The 16417-nt window shown below is 35.6% G+C and overlaps 1 protein-coding gene across 1 annotated transcript in view; it reads left to right on the top strand.

The window, feature by feature from the left end:
• CDKAL1 (CDK5 regulatory subunit associated protein 1 like 1) overlaps positions 1–16417 on the top strand; it is a 415564-nt gene that overhangs the window by 256644 nt on the left and 142503 nt on the right. The window contains exon 11 of the mRNA XM_027748305.2: positions 8489–8634. Within this exon, the coding sequence (XP_027604106.1) occupies positions 8489–8634 (146 nt within the window). The remainder of the gene's footprint in view (positions 1–8488; positions 8635–16417) is intronic.

The following is a 16417-nucleotide window of genomic DNA, read 5'->3' as shown; positions in this document are numbered from 1 at the left end:
TTTTACTCTTCCTGAAGGTTTTATGTTGTATTTGTGAATCTTGGGTGCCCTCAAAAATCTTAAAAATGTTATTGTATTGAGAACTTTGATGAACAATAAAGGTTGCCTTCCAGGCAATGTGGAAGGAAGATTTGTGTTACTGGGAACAAAGCTCCTGTTCTTTATAAACACTAGTAGAAAACATTCTTTGAGATAAACAGAGAAAGAACTGGTTTTGTTTATGCAAAATTCAGTTTTCCATCAAGATGGAATATTTTATGCATGCATCTATTGCTCTGCTGTATTAAATAATCTGTGAATAAGAATTGGTGTTGCAAAAAGGAGTTAACATTAAGTAGCACACTATTTGACCAGTTAAAGGTGTGCATATTAACTGTACCTTAATTATGATTTGCTCATATGAATGTTTCTCTTGCTCGTTAGATAGCGTAAGAATGAAGAGCATTTAAATGCAGACAGATCCACACTCAATCTTGTGTTGAGTGTCAGGTTGTCTGTCAATTACTTATAATGCTGTCTCATCCTAGCAGTCCTTTGGAGCTGGAGCTTTGGTGAATTACTAGCAGAAAATAAAAGTCACCATTAATTGAGCAATATGTTCACAGAATGGGTAATGCATATATGGGACACTGCATTTGTGCTCAGTAAAGCGGGAATTTTATCAGTTGCCATGTTCTTCAAGGCATTGAGGTAGAAGCTATTATCAAATATATAGTTTGCATAACAAGCTATGCCATTTTCTTTTAATATTTCTGCCTTCATTGTTAAACAAATAAGATTTCACTTTCCTAGTTATTTGTATTATAATAAGTAAAGTTCTACCAACTACTCTCCACGCTGTTCCAAAAGCTTCTGTTTAGTTTAGATGCATAAACCCTTTTGTTTTCTTTGATAGATGAGCTGTCACATTTGCTGTGCTTTGCAACATCATCTACATAATCTTCAGTAAGACTGCTTGCTTCGTTAGGCTTTGGCATTTGTTTAAAAAACGGTTGATCTTTTTTTAGGTGATTATTCTTTAAAAATGAGAAGAAGGAAATATAATGCGTTCTAGAAACTTTAATAAAACTGCACAATAATATTGGTTTTGGGTTTCTGTACCATCCTGTACCATTAACTGAGGAAAAGACATAAAATTTCTTCTACCCAGTCTTTGAATTCAATTGATTTAGTTGTGTTAAATGTGCAAGGGCTACTGAAGAATGTAAATTCTGTGATAATCAATCTTGTCATTATGGTTTAGAATATTTTTATTCTGTTTTATTATGAAATTTAGGTCAGCTCACAAAAGAAAGTGGTAGTGCTTGCCTAAAGGTTTAAGTTCTGATTAAAACCTTCCACTATTTTTCTTCCACTGGAAACTGCTAAAGCAGATGCTATTTTAGGTGTTCTACTTGCTTTTTAGAAATAGAGAGAAACAAGAGAGAGGCTTCCTGGCACTGCTTTGTCTCAGTACAGCTGAATTCTGTAGGGGTGTGCCATTCATTCTATGACTTCCTTCTGAGCAGGAACCATCAATTCTTTTCTATCCTATGGGATTCTCATGTTTGAGGTGGTGAACAAATGCGTAGTGTGGATGAAACTAGCATGTGGATGAGCATTCCACTCATCCAGCTTTCTGAAGACAAAAAGTTAGTGTGACAGTCCTACTCGCCTATTGTGTGTGCCTCTCTATGCTTTAATTATTTTCAAGATTTTATTAGCATAAAGTATGATTGAGACAGAGAGTTATTTAAAGTAGCAGTGTGTTATTGCAATAAATCACCTTTTTAGGGAACTTCACAATATGTGTTTCTAATACATACTGCAAAGAGGAGTATTAATTTACTTCTGGAAAAAAATATTTAATATGAGGAGTGCTTAATGATGAGAAATTAGAGAGCACCATAGAGAAAATGAAAAAGTGTGTATTTTCTTGCACATCAGAATTAATCATTTCACAAGGAATTAGTATTTGGTTGGCTGGCTTTAAGTCATTAAACCATCACTCTAGCCATTAATTAAATGTACATTTTATCTTAAAGTGAATCAATTTATTGAAACTGGACAAACTGCACTCTGAAGCTTCATAAAGATCTCTTTAGGATTGTAATGATGGGTGCAGCAGCAACAATAACAGTTCTCATCTTTGAAAGCACTGAACCATTTTACTGCATGTTTCCAGCCACACAACTTCCATCAGTTCCTGTGGGAACTGAAGGTGTGCAATACCTTGCGGAAATTAGTGCGGTATTAATGCTGAATGTGTCACTGAACCAGCTGTGTTTTGATGATGCAGAGACTCAGATGTGCTTGGGCTCAGGGCTCACTACAGACTGAGTAATAAGCAATCTAACCAATGCAGATGCTGATGCTTAACATTTTACCCAATGTAAAGTCAGTCCTACTTTAATATTGGAATCATGTTGTGACAGGGATATGAACTTGCTTATTATGAAGAGTTCCAGTAACTCGCGTTTAATCTGTACTGGGAGTCACCATTTTTATCAGATAAATGCAAAAAAAGGGTACTCTGCAAGGAGTCTCTTTTTATTCTTGGGTATACCATGTATAATCTTGAAGAGAAATGTATGTACCTGTTAACAAAGTAGGAGAGTTCTTGATGGTTTTGTGTTTAAAAATCAGGTGCTGTGTGTTTCCTTGTTTGTACACTGACTCACGAGAAGAGAAGCAACAAACTTCAAGTGAACCTTTGGACTGTGAAATACAATTATTGTATTGTGATACTATCTGAATATCACTTTTTGTGCAAGAACTTGAGTTAGCCTGTCCTCATTTTTAATAAAGGAAGATGTGGCAAGCTTTTGAAAGCATATTAGATTTTATTTTTTTTTTGTATGGCTTGGTTTCGTTTTTTAAGAGATGAGGCTTAGTATGTAGCTATGAGGGAGAAAAAATTGCTTAGCTAACTGTGGTTGTTTGCTTTCTGAGGTTGGAAGCAGCAGAGAGATCCCGCACATAGGAGAACAGCTGGGAACAGCTAGGGCTGAGCATATGGCTCTCATGGCTAGTTTTCCTATCAGCAAGTCACAGCTTGCAGTCTGGTTTATATCCACTTCTAAGGGTGGCCTGAGCTAATACCAGTTTTCTGTTTGGTAATGTAGAAGGCATTTTTCCCATATGACAAAACAGATTTTTGCCCTCCATCTGGCAACCCAAAGATTTGATTTTGAGTTTCAAATTACATTGGTTAGAATTGCGTGGGCTTCTGACTGCTCCAGTGTGACTTGCCTTTATCCTAATGATAGGATAAAGACCTGAGTTTGTCATGTCATATTACATGAGGTAGGGGTTGCCACTAAGCTTGCCCATCATGCAGCTTCATTACATCTCCCCCGTTTCATACACAGATGAGGGAGAGGCGTTGCCTTCCAGCCGGTGTCCTTGGGGAGGTTTGTGGTTATACATCCCACACGTTCTTAAGTTTTTACAGCCCCATTACTCACAGGGGGCTGGGAAGTGGGGGGGAGAGTTCCCTGTTCATTAGTTTAAACAGGAGCGTGTTATGGGCTTTCCAGACTCGATCATACTGTGTCATCGTTCCCGTGCCTGCATCACAAGATCACATCTGTTCGTGAGCTGCACTGCAGCAGAGGAATTTATAAAATGGGCCACAACCACTTGATTTTCATCCAGACTGTGCTGGTGGTGGCACCACTCGGCTTCTGAAAAAAAAAACAGTCAACAGACACCCCTCATGACATATCCCAAACTAGCATCTGCCACAAGGGGATGAAGTTTTGAGGGAGTGCCATTTTGTCATGTTTCCATATGGACGAGTGTTTCTTTGGACTTCACTGCTGGCAGAGGACAAAATCCTTTTGCTAGGAAGCAAGTTATTCACATTATCATGACTCAAACACGAGGCAGAATTCAAATACTGGATTTTTGCCTACTTTAGGTATGGGGGAAGAATCACTGACTGAACAGCTTGCTGGTACTGACATGAAGATGCACAGAAACTGATGTTTATTGTCTCTGTGGTTCTCTGTGCTTGCACGTGGTGTCATTACAAAGAGGAGAAGTGATTTTCTGGTTAGGTGGTTAAATTTGTGTACTGTAATTGCTAGGATAAAATATACTGACTAGATAGAAATAATTCTGGTAATGTGCCTTGTGTTCTGATATACTCCAGCTGCTAAAAACTGGAAAAAAATAATTTCCTATGTGATCAGTATCCTAAAGGATGTTTCACATACATTGTTAGATTCCAAATGTAGATTATTCCTGTGTTTTGTAGAGTCTGGTTTAAACAAATTGTGCTACTCTTTGACCTTTTCATTCCTACACGAAATGTCATTTTTGTGTGCTGTGTCCCTTCGTTCACAGACGTATTATCAGATTCTAGGGAAGAGGGAGAAAAGGCAATAAGCTTTTCAGTCATGATGAAAGACAGAAATTTTCTTTCACAGTCATATAATTTCAGAAAGTTTTTCATTTATTGTTTCCAGATGGAAATAAAATTCTATATTGCATTTTTTCTTCTAACTGAAATATGTCATTATATCTAGTAATGCAAAGCACTTTGTAAAAAAAGAATATATATATTTATAAAAAAGACCAGGAAACAGATGTTAAGCTTAGAATGTTGAGATACTGTGAAGTACAGTTATGCATTAGCCCCTGATGTCCTTCAAATACTCTTTATGATATTAACTAATAGTTTTATTAAGTGATGAAATATAGTATTCTATGTGCAATCTGTGGTATGGACTGCATTAACTAAGTATGACTGTTCAGTGCATAGTAACTGTAATTTAATCAAACCTATATGGTAAAGAACTTCAGTGTCATTTTAGGTGTAGGGAGAATAAAAGGTAAGACTGGAACAAACTTGCCTTAAAGCTTCAAGTTAAAATATGATATTTATATCTGAACACTGCAAAGTTTGAAAGATTGATTTCTCTGGATTTCTGATGTAATCATGCAAAGCTTTTGTTTAGTTCATTATTCTATTTCCTTCTGAATGCCTCACTCTGAGTTTCTGATTTTAAAAGGTAAATTTAAGACCATCAGTGGTACCTAAAAGTGAATGACAATGAAACAGTGGGTCGTGAGGTATTTCTGTCTTGTGTTTGGTTTGTGTTAATAATTTGTGTTCTGCTAAATTCACAAAGTTAATTGTTACAGTCCTCAAGTACCTGCTGGGACATCAGTAGGACCTTTGATTCAAAGCACGTGCAGCATATTTTAGCTTTAGATACAGAAAATAAGAAAAGAATGGAGTTCACAGTGGAGTTGTTTGCAACCTCCTCATCACTAGAAGATTTGAGTATCTAAAACATAGCTGAAACCTTTCAGTGCTGTGGGTGGGATGAGATGTCCCTGCAACACCACCTGCTACATCTCTTTCACAGTTCACAGAATATTCTTAGTTGGAAGTACAAGCAGCTAGATAGTATTAGGGTTCCCAGATACATAATGTGTGTGTTGTATGTGCATTTCTGATACATAAGACAAGAAATTTACTTTCTGAAGGATGCGAGTTTTTTGATATTGGGGGACTGATGTGCATCTTTTTACACCAAAATGATGCAGTGGAATAGTCAGTAATGTTTCTGAGCTTACATTTGTGGCTGTCACTGCATACAGGGACCTGTAGTGACAGTTGGAAAGTTCAGTTAATTAATGCCAGGCATTTTGTGTCCCATTAGTACAGAACCAAGGGAAATTACTTTAAATGACAACAGTTGTGTTCTTAGTCTTGAAAGTAATCGAGAGCAGTGATTGCAGAAGATGTGGGTTTTGTTTTTTTTCACATGGGGGATAACTAGAAGAAGCAGTTCTGATTAGTCTTGTTTAGCTATGGCTGCTGAACACTATCGGTTTAGTTCCTTGCAGAGGAAGTATAAACTCCCTCTTGGCCACATCCCCCTGAAGGAGATCAAATGTGAGACCAGCAGGATTCTGCATGTCACTGTAAGATAAGCAACTAGTGGGTTTGGGATTTGGTGGGGGCATTTTTATAATCCTCTGGATAGGAAAACACTTTTGAGATTTTAGAATTTGATTTTCACTCTTCATATTTCGCAGCAAAATTTTCATTTTTAGGGCGAAGAAGAGAAATGAAGCTGACCTTTTCATGTAACTAGAGAATTTCCACACTTGTGACTTTAAAAATCAAAACTTTGTGGTAAAACAACGTAGTTTTTTTTTAAATGTGATATTTCTATCCCAAACAGACACAGTGAATTGGTACTTTTTTTTCTATGAAATGATTTTTGGCCTTACAAAAGCTGGAAAAATAACACTTTTGGATCTAGAAATTCTAATAAATCATTTATTACTTTCAAAAAGAATTTACAAAATAATCATGTTTTGAAGAGGCTGTTAATCAGAAGATGCAAAACTTGAGAGGAGTTGCGAAGAATTAAGTTCTTTTTCTGTGTTGTAGGGTGAGTTATTTTTAAGAACTTGGCAGATTCAGAAACATGTTATGAAACTTGACTTTTATTAGTTTCTTATAGCTGTGTTTTTGAGGATTAAATTAAGTACTTGGAACTAAGAGATAAGCATAATAGTAGGCTTGTGGTCCATAGTTCAGGTTTCATCCCTTTTGCTATTTCTCGTATTTTAGAAATATATTTTGTTACTGATAAGCAAAAAAATCAGATAACTACTGGGATGCTTCATACAAATTACATTTACAGGATTTTCTAAAGCTTAAAAAAATATAAAAGTTTTCTGAATTTTGTTGCTTTATTTTACAGAACTTCTTCTATGCCATTCATTTTTGAAAATACATTCTAGCTGAACATCTGAAATTATTAAGGGCATAGGCAAGTTGTTCCATTTGAAGTGGGCATATAAAATTTGTCTGCATGCATGGTAGCCTTTTCTTTACTCTTTTTTTCATGAAACCAGCTGCCTCCAGCTTCCAGTGAGAGCCAAGTTCACTGCACTTAGCCTTTCTGTGAATCAAATTGTGTGCCATCCATTATCAGTATAGCTGTTACTGTAATGTCGAGCTTACATGCCTGAGATAGAATAGCTGAACAATGTAACCACTTCTCTTAGACATTTATGTAATAGGATCTTAGACAGAAACTTTCAAAACTGCTTTCAGAAGTGATTTGATAGAGTTTGGGGTTTGTACACATGTGTTTGTCAGATGAAAGGTGAGTGTTGAGAGAGCGTTTTTAATTCTTGGTCTAAAAATCAGTGCTTTTAAAAGGTGTATTCCTGAACTTTAACAGACATGAGGATGTTTGCCTTCTCTTTGAACAATCTAGGCCAACCTTGTAGAAATAGAGAGAGAAAATCTAGGTGCACAACTAATATTGCTGATTAATGATTGGAAAGAATTTGCAAATAGTTGCATCTAATAACTAAATCTGGCAGCAGTATGTGTTGTCAGACAGAATATATGCTAACAAAGAAAAAAGGAGAAATGGTCTGAGTGAGCCTGACTGGAGTGTGCAGAATGCACATGGCAGAAGAGCAGGCAGCGCAGTGCCCAGTCCCAGGCCTTCTCCTATATGATCACAGCACAGGGAAAAAGGGAAAACCTGAAGTGAAAACCTGGTTGTGCATGTATTACGGTTCTTTATCCAAGTTCACTTATTTCTTGCAGGATAAAGATTAAAGGCTATATGGTACCATATTGCACACAGTCTAGATTCTGGTTTGTATCAACTTTTAAAAATATTTGAACTTTCTTGGTTGACTGTATGTCCTTAATTGTGTAAATAATAATAATTAAAGAAATGCAACTGCCATATTCTATTCACCATCTCACGTTCCTTCACCCTGCTAAGCCTCAGTTGGGGGTTTAGTTTGGCTTTGATTTGGAGGTTTGGTTGCACTTTACCTTTACTTTTTTTTTTTCTTTCCGACCTTTTGCATTTATACAAAATGTGTAGCATCCTGTGTCTCTTTTGAAGCCGTCACTCTTCTTTTAAGCTGCCCCTGATTAATCCTATTCATTTTATAGCCAAGCACTTTTAATTATTGGAGTCTTCTCTGAAATAACAGAGGTAACATTTCAGACCAGTACTGGAGCAGCTTTGCAAATGACAAGGTGTACCTTAATTACCAAATGGCCAAGTATCCTTTAAGGGTACTCCAATTAGAGACATTCTCATATTGGTATCTAAGAAGTTATTTCACTCTGGCAAGAAAGCAACTAACCCTTGCCGTCTTCTGAGGCTGAAAACAACCGCTGTCTGAAAGCACTAATTTTCACAATAGTTTGCCTCTTAAATTTTCTTTTAATTGCATAATCAGTGCTACATAGGGAATGTGATCCCTATCTTAAAGGAAATTCAATCTCATCTCTTTCTTCTTACTTTCTTTTAAAACAAAATTGCTTTAAAATATTTTCACCTGTCTCTACTGTTCCAAACCGGGCTATTGCAATTCAGTATTGTTTGGGTTTCAGAAGCATTACTACTAATACTTACCCCATATAATTTAAAGGGGTTTTTTTTATTGTTTTCCTAATACTTTAAAGCTTCTTTTTCTTTTTTTTTTTTTTAATAACTCTTAGGAAATGGCAAAGATTCTCAATCATCCAAGGGTGTATGCTTTTCTGCACATACCAGTCCAGTCAGCCTCTGACAGTGTGCTCATGGACATGAAGAGAGAATACTGCGTGGCAGACTTCAAACAAGTAGTGGATTTCCTTAAAGAAAAGTAAGTCGACTAATATTTGACAAAAATAACAGTGTTGGGTTTGTTGCAATGTCAAGAACATGTGGCTGAAAACAGTTATTTGCAACTTCATAATTAAGGTATGAAAAAGAATGAGGTTCTTTAAGCTTTCAAAGTCTTCGAGTTTTCTGTAAGCCGCTTGATGTGGTTTGCCCCTTTACTTGAGCTTTTATAAGCGTCTTAAATCTCTGCATGACATGCTTTTAATTTGTCAATATATTCCTAATCTTTTTCAAATAATACATTCTTAAATAATTTTTTATACCGAAAATACTATATATAGATCTCTTGGAGTTATTGAAGTTGTCTTTAATGTGGCTTTTGAGCATTTTATACTTTGTGCACTGGAGATGTTCCAGTTCCAGCAAATGTAAATGGGTTGGTTTTGTGTTTGTTTGTTTTAATAAGTATTTTATGTTCTATATCTTATGTAAATTTACTTCAATATAATAATACTCCAATCTTGCTTATGGGACTGATTAATTGTAGGATAATTTCAAAATTATTTCTCTTAGCAACTGAGCTAATTGCGAGAAATAAAATGTATCATTAATGTGTTTACTGTGCTGGCCTGAAGTTGAAAGTTGCATCCACCTGCAAAGCTTTTGTAACTACAAGTAATAATTTAATATCCAAGGAAATTTTTTCTTAGTTTTTAAAATGTTAATAGTGACATATTTTGAAGGATATTTCTGCACTGATTGTCAAAAAATTATGTGTGTGGAGATAGAATTATTTCTGTCACCTTGTTTGGCTACTTCATCTCTTTTTACTTCCTTTGTTTGTATGCCTGTTCAATGACTTAAGGACAGTGGTGTTGTACCTTTGTCTCTTAGATCATGTTAAAATACTTGTACATAAACCAATCAATTTGTCATTATCATTTTCATAACCATTTTATTATTATTGCAAAATCTAGAAGTCTAGCTATGTAAAACACATCATGTAATATGTAATGTAATATGATATGTAAGAAAGAAAAGCGAACTGTGACACAATAGAATCTGTTTTGCAAACTATATGTGTAATTTACAGGACATTCCCGTGCATCTAGGACAGCTGATGAAAATGGAGCTGCTTGTCTTCATACAGCCTGATTTGCATTAATTTTCCACCATGAACAATGCCCATAGATTCTTGGCACTAGATTTTAATTAATAAATATATTGTATTCCCATGTATCTTAAGTGAAACTGTGTCGGTTTATGTCTTAGTTGACTTGAAGCTGATTCATTATTCTCTTCCATAGTTTTAGCATTGCCAACTATTATCATAACAGCAGCTGGGTTTTCGATAACCTAGTATAGCTGGCACATGTTGGGGCATATGGGAATTTATTAAATCATTCAGCTCTTGCACACAGAAAAGAGTGAATTACTTAATATCCAAATTTAAAACAGCTGGTCACTGAATATATAGTAATCTATGTCATACGTATTTTTCCATGGGCTTTTTTGTAGTGAACTTAGCAAGGAAGAAATAATTGGTTTGATGTCTTAATTTTAAATAATAATAAACTTTATTTATCCTGCTTATTAAGAAACTACCAAATTATCTAGGAGTTCCTGTTATAAAATAGTCTCCAGATATTAAGATGGAAAATTCTTGGTACCATATGGCAGCAGTATAAAGAAGCTATGCAAGGCAGAGAAAATATTTTGGATATTTGAACACGTGCTTATCTGTAAAATAATTTTTTTTTCTTTGCACTTAAAAGCATAAAGTCCTCGTCTGTAGGCTTTAGTCCTAGGGCAGCAGCCAGCTATTACATTCCCATGTAAATATTCCTATAAAGATCTCAGCACAAAGTTTGCCAGAACTCAACATTGCTGCAGAGAACTCCAGAGCCTAGAGCCAGAATAGCTAAAATTAAATATGTGCTTTAACTACTTTAATAGCCAAAAGATATTATTTCTATCTTCCATTTATCAAAAAAGGAAAAATAAAACAAAGTAGAACTCCCTATATCTCCTTTCTCTATTGCTGGGGCCATAAAGTTGTCTGGAGGCTTCCTACACAAAATGTATGGGGGCCTATCAGTGGATTCCAAATGGCACCTTTGTTTCTAGAATGTGATGTCTGCTGTGATAGTAGATTCACCAAAAACTCTATTAAACCAATAATTATATAGGCTGATCTGCTGAAGAAGTGATACCACCCAGCGAGGAACTATATGGTTATCTGTTAAGTGTTTAACGACTTGCGTTCAATCATCTAAGTCCGTAAAAATGAAAGGAAAAAGCAAAAGAATGACCCATTTCATAATTTTGCTTTTGGAATCTCAAAGATATACCAAGTGGTTTCTGAATTTTTTTCTCAATGGGGCCAACAAAACACTGTGGGGCTTTTTTCTTCAAGAAGCAGCAAATACCTTTCCTTTGTGGAGCTATGAGTGAGTGCAGACGTATCTTCTTCTCAGAGTAGGGATTTATTTATATCCTGCTGAGCACTGTACACCTTACAGAGAAGCTAGAGTTCTCCAAGAGTACTCTAGTTAGAGTACTCTTTATATTGAAACTCACTTTTTAAAAGAATGAAGCATTCTTGACCCTCTGGGACTGTGAGGTTAGAAATGTCGCTTTTTTCCTCTCTTTGAAGACTTTCTTCAGGCATGAACCATAGAAATGAACTTGAAAATTAGTATTGGCATTCTAGCACCGTCTTTTGATATGCAACACTTTGTATTTCAGAGCCACTCTCCCCAGCCAGGTGACAACATTTTTGGTTTATTATGAAGCTCAGTTAGCAAAATTAATAGCATATAAAGCAAGAGAGGCAAATCCATTAGACTGTGAAAAACTGAAGTACAGAAGACTTGTTTTATACTTTTTAAAGAAATTCCTTCTGTGATATTTTGGCTTTTTTGCACTGCAATTTCACTAAATTCAGGTATTCAAGAAAATACCATCGAGCAGTTGATATGTCAGTAGCTGATCTACAGATATAATGTGTGTCTGTATTTACCGCGCATATAATTGTAAACTACTCTAGAGAGCAGCAGTATAAAGTGAGGATGCATTGATTAATTTAAGGGCTGTACATAGTCTGTAGGGATTAAGGACTAGTGCCCTACTCTGTGGTTTTTGGAAACTAGTACAGTAGTCTGGAGGGAGTATTTGCAAGACTGATTCCTGGATGAGATATTAGTTTCAATGTGTTTGCAACTACATACAGCATCTTTAGAAATTGCTGCTAGGTAAATTTAATCCAGAGACCAATTCAGTCTTATATCAGAAAGTCTTTTAATTGTGGTGTCATTATATCAAAATGTGAGTTGTTTTTCAAGTGATCTCAACTTTCAAGATTCAGCATAGATTATATTTCTGAAAGGTGATGTTTGTAGTTGCAAGAAGAGCAAGACAGCTTTAATTATCTCGAAGTTTTGAAACTTAATCCCCTGAAATTTACTTTTGCTGATAAAAGCAAACAATTGGAATATATTTTAGTTAAAGAAACCTGAGATCTGAATGTCATATTCTGTAATTGCTTGAATAATCAGCGATGTGAATATATACCCATTAAAAAATCCTTAGACTGATAATGTGTTTTCCAAATGTCTTGTTTGCTTTTGGTGTCCAGACTGTATTCTCTTACCTTTATAGTTTGTGAAGTGATTACGGTGTTCATCAAAGTTTATATTCATCTTTCCTATTACTGCTGCTTGATAAGAGAATTGTAAAACCAAAATCTAGATGAATAAAAAAGTAAAGAAATTTAGAGCTAGACTGAAACACTATATCTTTCTGTTTTGGAAAATAGCGTAATACTGAGGAAAAGCTGGGTTTGCCTCCCAGTATGCTTTTGTTTGTGTTCTGAGAGAGAAGCATAATATTAATTGTGGGTGGCTGCTGCTGCTCACTTGAGACTGTCTCATAATTCAAGCTGGAAACATCTGAGCTTTCCAATATCACTGGAAAGCCAGCAAACTTGGGCTGCCAGAGGGGAAGCCACAACTCTGCCAGGCGGAAAGTTCTATTCTTTTTTTCACTGGTTCTTGTTTCTCCATTAAAATAAGACCTGCTAGTAAGGCTCTCCTAGCCTCCATTTAATTGTAATCAACTCTTGATTTTTCAGCATATGTAGATACATTATTACAGGCAGTTGGAAAAAGGCAGTAAAGGACCAAAAGTAGTAAACGTGTGCAGTGGAAAATAAATCACAGGCTTGGAAGGAAATTAATCACTCAAGTGTAAACTCAAATCCTCGTTGCCTACAGCAGTTACAGACAACTGCCCCGTCTGAAGAAACTAGAGATACTGTCCAAATTGAGAGAAGGTGTTATATAGTCCTTTTGGGACAGCTGGCTTCAGTGAGAGTCCCTTCTTCCCTGTTGCTTTACAAGGAGTTAGGCCAGCAAATGTAGGTTCAGCAGCTTCCTAGGCCATTCTTAATTCTGTTTTTAAGGGTTTGGGGGGATTCAGGAGTGACTGTCTTGTGTTTCTTTTTGTCTGCCCTGACTTCGTCTCTTTTGTTGCAGTCAGGCTTCATCTACTTGGGTGTTTGTCAGACTGCTTCAGGGTAAAGTAGTGTGGCTGGGAGCAAAGTGGACCCTGCTGCTGTCTCCTCCCAGTCATGTTAGTCAGTTTTTACAGCAATATTTGCATGTAACTTGTAACTCTAAATAATTTTCTTCTGAAAGATGTCCATATGGTGAGCTCCTGAATATTGCTAAATCCACAAGGAAAGATAAACAGCTAAATGAATCATCATCAAATTTGCAGCTATTCCAGACAACCTGTAGTTTTGAAGCTATCTCAAGTGTTGTGGCAGTAGTATTGTCTTTATCGCGTTATTATGACTGCTACTGAAACTAGAATTTGAAGGCAATAATTTTTAAAGAACCATTTATTATTTATATATGTTTTTCTACTCAGTTTCAAAATGCAGGTAATTATGAAGTAGACTATAACAAATCCCTCACGTTTTTACAGTGTAAATAAATATGTTTTATTTTCTTTCTCAAAATGCACTTTTGTTTCTCAGAGAAGAGACATTGTTGAGCTCATTTTGCAGATGTGCAAATCGTGTCCCTAACAAACCGTGACAAGTCTTGGAGATTTCAGCTTTTTTAATGGGTTTTAGTACATCTGTTCTGTCAGTCTAACTACTGCAAATGTCATCTGTTTAAAATCCTTATGACGTTTTCTGCTAAGAAATTGCTGAGTGTATTTGGTACTTATCTGTAATTTTATACTTCAGTCTCTGGACTCTTCTCTTCACTCTGTCTTTTGTCTGCTCCTGGAGTCTGAACTAATCACTTTACCAAATGTGTCTCTTTTTATGTTTTACATGAATTGAGTGTTTTTAGAAAGTATTGAATTAGCACCAAAAGTTAAAACATGGCTGGTTTTCACCAAACACATACAGCACAAAGGTACATTTAAGTTTGTGTCTAGACTTGAGCCTAGTGTTTCATGGTGTAGTTTCTGATGGACTATAAGCTCCCTTTACCACAGGATTAGTTGTCTTTAGGTGTCTTGAAATTTAAATTTGGGCTTGCCTAAAGCAGTTGCCAAATTTATAAGCCTTCCTGCCTTGCATTTGCCTTACAAGGTCATGGAAAGAGATACAAGTAGGCGAGAGGTTTCAAAGGTGATGAACACTTTCAGGTCCATTAATTTCATTATGATATTTTTAATATTTAACATGCAACTACCTGAATTTTAAAAGTTTCTTTTTGTTTGGAACTGACTGGGGAGAGACAAGCATTAGGCATTTCAGGATAGTTTTGGTTTTTTTACTGTAACGTTACTTCTACGAAGCTGAATGTTGTTTTAGGAGGGCAGTCTTTCTGTTTTCGCTTGCCCTTTTCTCAGCTACTGCTACTGTACCCCTACTTTTTAGCAAGGACATATACTTTCCTAGAGTGGGAATGGAAGGAGGGAAGGAAAGTCACTTACAAATATCTGCATCTTCTTAATCTTTGTCTTCACTTTCTACACATTGTTGAACCAGGCTTCAGTTAGTTCATGGAGAGACATTTTGCTGTCATGGTTCATATTTATAATGTTGCCACTTTATAAATCACTAGTCACCGTTTTCTAGCCAAATGCATCAAGGATATTAAGAATTTTCTGGGCTGTAGGCTCTTAATTGTTCTGTTGTTTGTCCATCTGTCAGAGTGTTGTTCATGTGATGTTAAAGTAATTCTAAAAGTTGGACTCAATGATCCTTGTGAGTCCCCTCCAACTCCGCGTATTCTTTGATTCGTAAAGTTAGAGACTACTTTGAAAATTAGTGGACACTAAATGTAGCTTCCACCTATTTATTTTTTGGGAAGATACTGTTTATGAAACTTATGACTTCAAAATTTCCATATGCTCCCTAATTTTTTATATGAAATATTTTTGGATTCTGGAGCAATTGACTTGTTTAAGCAGGATGTGCATGATATTCACCTTTTACAGCATTTTCTTCTAAATAATACACATATTTATCTGGAGATAAGAGAATCATTATGAGAGGGTTAGTTTGGGTTTTTTTCCTGGTACTCCTGTTACTGTTCCACTCCCATAGTAAAAACTGGAGGGTGAAACCTGGGAAATAAAGTTCCCAGGATGAGCACAGCTTGTTGAGTGCAGGCTTGGTGTGCACACAGGGCATTTGTAGTTCGGATGCTTGAAGATCACAACACTGTGATATTCTGCTTTGGCCAAAATTTGGAGGAATCATTTTTTGAATGGTTGCTGAAAAGAGAAGATACACACCCTTATTAAATGTAAAAACAATTTAGTCTTATTATTATCCTTTTCATATGAGCTGGCTTACTCTTTTTAGAATCCATAAAGTCATTTGGAGTGATACTTTCCATATGCAGTTATGGTTAGGATTTCCTTTTTCTGGGAACCTTATCTGCAGTTTCCTTCTGCAAAATCCTAGTGGCAGTATTGTTAGATGATAGAGTAGAAATTAGTAAAGTACATCCAATTCCATTTCTTAAGTGTACCAAGATGGTATCTTTTTTTCTTTTTCCTCTTCACCCTGAAGGTGTGTAAATGTGTTTTTTTGGAAGTAATTATGTAAAATCTGTAGTAAGGAATAAAAGGGAGGAATTTTAAGCATCCTGCAGTAGTAGAAATAAGTATTCTTAGAGCATTTAATATTTGTAATGTTTAAATGCCTGCTTTTACTTACTAAGATACTATATTTCTCTAGTATTTTTAAACAAAATAACTAAAATCACTTTTTTTCCTGAATAAATATTTGCATTATTTTTCAGTGTCTTGAAACAAAGAACCTAGAACTTAAGAGGGAGTGGAATTTGGTTTTAAAACAATAATAACTTTAATTCATGTCAATTTGCTTAATAGCAGATTGATTTGACATGTAATGCTCAGCTTTAATTTGCTCCTGTGTTTTTAAGCATATCCAAACGTATGTTGATGCATAAGTATTTATTGTGATAGCATATTAGTATACATATAAATCCAAGATATGTGTATACATTATAGTGCTCAGATGTGAAAATTCTGATGACAGTATTAAATTTTCATATTTCATACATTTAAGAAAAGTATTTGTTTATTTAGTTGTGTACATGTTTCTGATTTTAGGCATAGTACTAGGTAATAAATTAATTTTGAAAGCCATGTTATTCTGACCATGTAGGACAATACAGCACAAAAGAATTTTTGATGAAGGTGGTAGTTGGCCAGCTGATAAGCGCTGGTTGAAGTTACATTTGTGTCGCGCTTTCAGTGAAAATAAGTTGGAAAGAATATTGAAGAAATAAAAAAGCAATACTTCTGTAGCCAGTCAGTCCCTT

Source organism: Pipra filicauda, unplaced genomic scaffold (assembly GCF_003945595.2).
Source record: "Pipra filicauda isolate LSUMZ 115617 unplaced genomic scaffold, ASM394559v2 scaffold49_size4853605_pilon, whole genome shotgun sequence".
In the NCBI taxonomy this organism is placed as follows: Eukaryota; Metazoa; Chordata; class Aves; order Passeriformes; family Pipridae; genus Pipra; species Pipra filicauda.
Note: the sequence above shows the minus strand (reverse complement) of the source record. Positions and strands in the feature narration are given on the sequence as shown.